This window comes from Triticum dicoccoides, chromosome 3A, assembly GCF_002162155.2.
Source record: "Triticum dicoccoides isolate Atlit2015 ecotype Zavitan chromosome 3A, WEW_v2.0, whole genome shotgun sequence".
In the NCBI taxonomy this organism is placed as follows: Eukaryota; Viridiplantae; Streptophyta; class Magnoliopsida; order Poales; family Poaceae; genus Triticum; species Triticum dicoccoides.
The window spans coordinates 639678048-639681843 of record NC_041384.1 but is presented as its reverse complement, the minus strand read 5'-3'; the positions used below and the strand labels follow the sequence as shown (position 1 = coordinate 639681843).

At 50.8% G+C, this 3796-nt stretch overlaps 1 protein-coding gene across 1 annotated transcript in view; it reads right to left on the bottom strand.

The window, feature by feature from the left end:
* The window catches only part of LOC119272433, a 5806-nt gene extending 2235 nt beyond the window's left edge, over window positions 1-3571 (bottom strand). The window contains exons 1-5 of the mRNA XM_037553923.1: window positions 3467-3571; window positions 2746-2859; window positions 2412-2664; window positions 2168-2314; window positions 1962-2090 (exon numbers count right to left, since the gene is read on the bottom strand). Of these exons, the coding sequence (XP_037409820.1) occupies window positions 1962-2090; window positions 2168-2314; window positions 2412-2664; window positions 2746-2858 (642 nt within the window). The 5' untranslated portion in view covers window position 2859; window positions 3467-3571. The remainder of the gene's footprint in view (window positions 1-1961; window positions 2091-2167; window positions 2315-2411; window positions 2665-2745; window positions 2860-3466) is intronic.
* Between the last annotated feature and the right edge of the window lie 225 nt (window positions 3572-3796).

Below are 3796 nucleotides of genomic sequence, written 5' to 3'. Positions count from 1 at the left end.
CCTCTCTCTCCGCGCCACAGTCACTGGTGCATGCCCGACCGAACGGCGTGCCATTCACACTGGTGTGTCGGTCAAGGCACCTGCTCTGACCAGCCGCTCACCCCGTGCCGGTTCAAAGCAGACGTGACCGGACAAGGCGACGGGACGGCTTCCTACGACATTCAAGTGGGTTGATCGTCCGTCCACTTGCTCAGCATTCATGCCAGTGCGGCGAACAAGAAGTCGTCGCTTCACCTGCTGACGCGTTCAAGTCGTCGCCCCGCCTGCTCGGACGCCCGCTATTTAAAGAGCGTCGGCTACGATAGAACCCGCACCACCTCCGAGCCCCATCTCACTCCATCCAACCTCCGCCGGCGCACCACCTCTTCCCTCCGAGCCCCATCTCCTGCTTCGACCTCAGCACCAATGGCCAGGACCGACCGTGGGTGGTTGAAGACCCTTTTGCCATGAAGTCGACACCCACATTACGGGGGGAGAGCCCTCAAGCTCACCGGAGGAGGAAAGCTCAAACAAGGTGGACATGGACGACGCGGAGAAGGCACCCACGATGGCTGCCAGGTTCACCTTACAGCATGCAAAGGCGCACTACAATGCCGTCATGGCGAAGGCATGGCCGGAGGAGCAGGCGCCGATGGTCTCCGTGTTTCCGATATTGCAGGAGGAGTAGCAGTACAACCTGCAGCTCCTCAACCTGCAGCTCCTCAAGCACCACCGGCTCATGGAGGGCCAAATCGCTGGCGAGGAGGCGAGCGAGGATGCTGTCGCGATCATGCTTGCAAAGAATTTGGGATCATGAATCGAACATTGGCGGCTCCACGTCAACAAGTCAGAGCGCGACCGCCTATTCGAGAAGATTGCTGCGGAGGCGGACGCGGACAGGAATGCTGCCAATGTCGGCAGCTCCGCGTCGTTCGCACTTGGCCGCAACAATCACTGAGGCCGGACCGTCCATGGCCAGGTGGCAGACTCCCACGAGGATTAGGACGTGCCCATGTCCGGCGAAGAGCAGGACGTGGAACACGGTTGTGCCCATGGGCGGCAAGAGTAGACTAGGGTCGGATAACTTTTGCTATGTAAGGAAAAATCCTAAATATTAATGAAAAAGCCTTGTCTGCTTATGGTTGGTGCACCGGGTTGGATGGCCGGCTCCCGTAAAACTGTCTTTGGACACGTCCAGACGTGTCCGCGGACATTTGGTGTGTCCATTTTGATGTATAGCGTTGAAGATGCCGTAATCTTTAACAGAATGGGAAGTTTTGTATTTTTGTCAAAATCACTAATAGAAGAGTCGAGTCTAGTTTTGAACCTAGCTAAAAGTAAATGGTGTATCTTTTTTTCTGTTTTCTCAGTGTCCTTGTTCTTCCCCCTTTCCAACATAGGCTCTACGCCATCCTCTCACTGCACCAAATCCGAAGATGTGAATGATCTGCCACCAGCTCATGCCTTGGCTTATGATATGATTTACAATGGGGTGCAGGCACTCGTTTCTCCTTTTGAAGTGTATGCAACTTTAGTTTAGTACTCCCTCCGTTCCATAATTCTTTTTGTGGTTTTAGTTCAAATTTGAAACGAACATATTGGTACGCACAAAAATCGACATAATTTGTTTAATTTACGCATATTAAGATGATGTCGTACCGCCCTGTATAGGCACTACCTATGTTCTTTTGTATTACATTTATATTAGTGCGTGTTTCAAATTTCAGATACTAAATAGTAAATTTTCTTCCACATTGACCCCACAGGATTTGGACGCTAAGATATTTATATAAAGCTGACTGTTTGATGTACTGCCCTTTTCTATTCTAAATGATTAGTCGAGCAATGTGTTCAAATGACTACATGATATATCGATTAATTCAGCAACCCATGCAAATGATTACATGATATATCAATAATAAGTTCAGCAACATACTCCCTCCGTTCCTAAATATGAAGTTTGTTAAAGAATGAGGACGTACCGAGAGAAAGCCAAACGATCCGAGACAAACAGCGTAGATCACAAAAAAGAAGGCATCTGCGCTGTTCATGATGGACATAATCAATGTATAATGCTTAGTATCGTCATCGGGGAACCCCTTGCGACTCAGCTGCAAAAAGGGAAAATTCTCAGATTTGTAAGCATTGAGTAAAATTTAAATACAAATACAGGAGGAAAATAACTTACGACTGGGTAAAGAGTAATTCCATTCGAGATAAGAACGACAAAAAATCCAAGCCCATTGATGAGGTATCCAGTGGTCTGATAGTCTGCGAAGATACCGCACAACACCACTAGGGAACCCGCGTGAAAGAGAAGCAGGACAAGGACCATCTGGAAATTAAGTATCTTAGCAAATCTTAACTAGAACTCAATGGAGAAAAATCTATTGATTAGCATAAACGAAATGCTTGCGAGAAGTATTCCTTACCAACAGGCGCCCAAGGTACGAGTAGCTTTTTTCCATTACCACACGGTGGACAAGGAGAAGAACTGCAAACACGGTAGCCGTAACAAAACCCACCACACTAACGAACAAGACGTCACGGTGTTGCTCCTTATTTTCAATCACAAAGAGAACATGACAGAGCAGCAGAAAATTCAGAGTAGCACTAACAGTGAAAGATTCCAGACTGAAAAACTTGCTCACTCGCTTCCAATTATTTGAAAGAACCACAAGCAGACTGCAATGAGAAACACAATACAACTCAAAATACATTTCCAAGTCATTTCTGAATGCAACACAAGCTCAAATCTCTACTCACAGTGGAGCAATGTCAATGAAGATGGACAGCAAGTTAACAATGATTCCGAAACGACGTATCTCGCGAGTCACTGCAGGAGGAACCCGCACACCCAGGTCTACAGCCATCCTCATCCTGGAGTTGAGAAAAAAAACCTTACGTGAAACAGTTACAGGCAGCCTCCTGCAACAGACAAGTTCAATACGCATAATTAGGCAATTCCTACGCGTGCTCATCCTATTGGCGCTCAGCGCACAGGTGTAGCTCAGACGGGCGCGCGACTGCTATGTCTCTACCCCCGCAAGCAGGCCGGCGCGCTGACGAAGGGCTCTCCCGGTTGCAGGCCACCAGCACCGTGTGATGCCGGAGATGGTGTGCGGGGACGCCACGGCGTTCGAGCGCGTGGCGTCGTGCAGGGCCCGGCCGTCGCTGGGGCGCCTCGACCCCGGCCATCGGCCTGGCCTCGACACGCAACGGAGCCAGAGCCAATCGTGCGCGCGCGTGTGTCATCGGCGTCGGCGGCCGCGGATCCCCTCCCTTCTCCCTCCCTCCTAGCGGAGTACTCTACTCGACCCCGACCGTCGACGAGCTCACCGACGAAGGCGAAGGGTGGTCGTGCTCAACGGCCCCGTGAACGGAAGCGGTGAAGGCGGCGCCGATCTCCTCGATCCCCTGGCTAGGCGTGCGGGTTCGCTCCATCCGTCGCTACTAATTAAGCTAGGTGCGCCGTGGGGTAGCATACCTGGGCTCTGATGAAGCGGCCCTGCCTCCGATGGTGGTGGGCGGTGCCTTGCCGGCCGCTCCTCCTCCGAATCTCTAGAACACGGGCGGTGGTGTGCGGTGTCTTGCCAGCTGCTCCTCCTCCGATGCAAAGAACTAGAACTGGGGTTTAGGGGAGGGATTTGGTATGTGGGTGAGTAGGTAGCTAGCCATTACACTTTGCTGACAAAAAGAAAAAGGTGTAACCGCCTGCGTGAAATTCTTTTACCGCGGATGGCAATGCTGAAACGGTGCCTCCAAGAGTCCAAGGGGGTCGTGTTATTACTAAAGTGTATTTTCGTATTTATTTTAC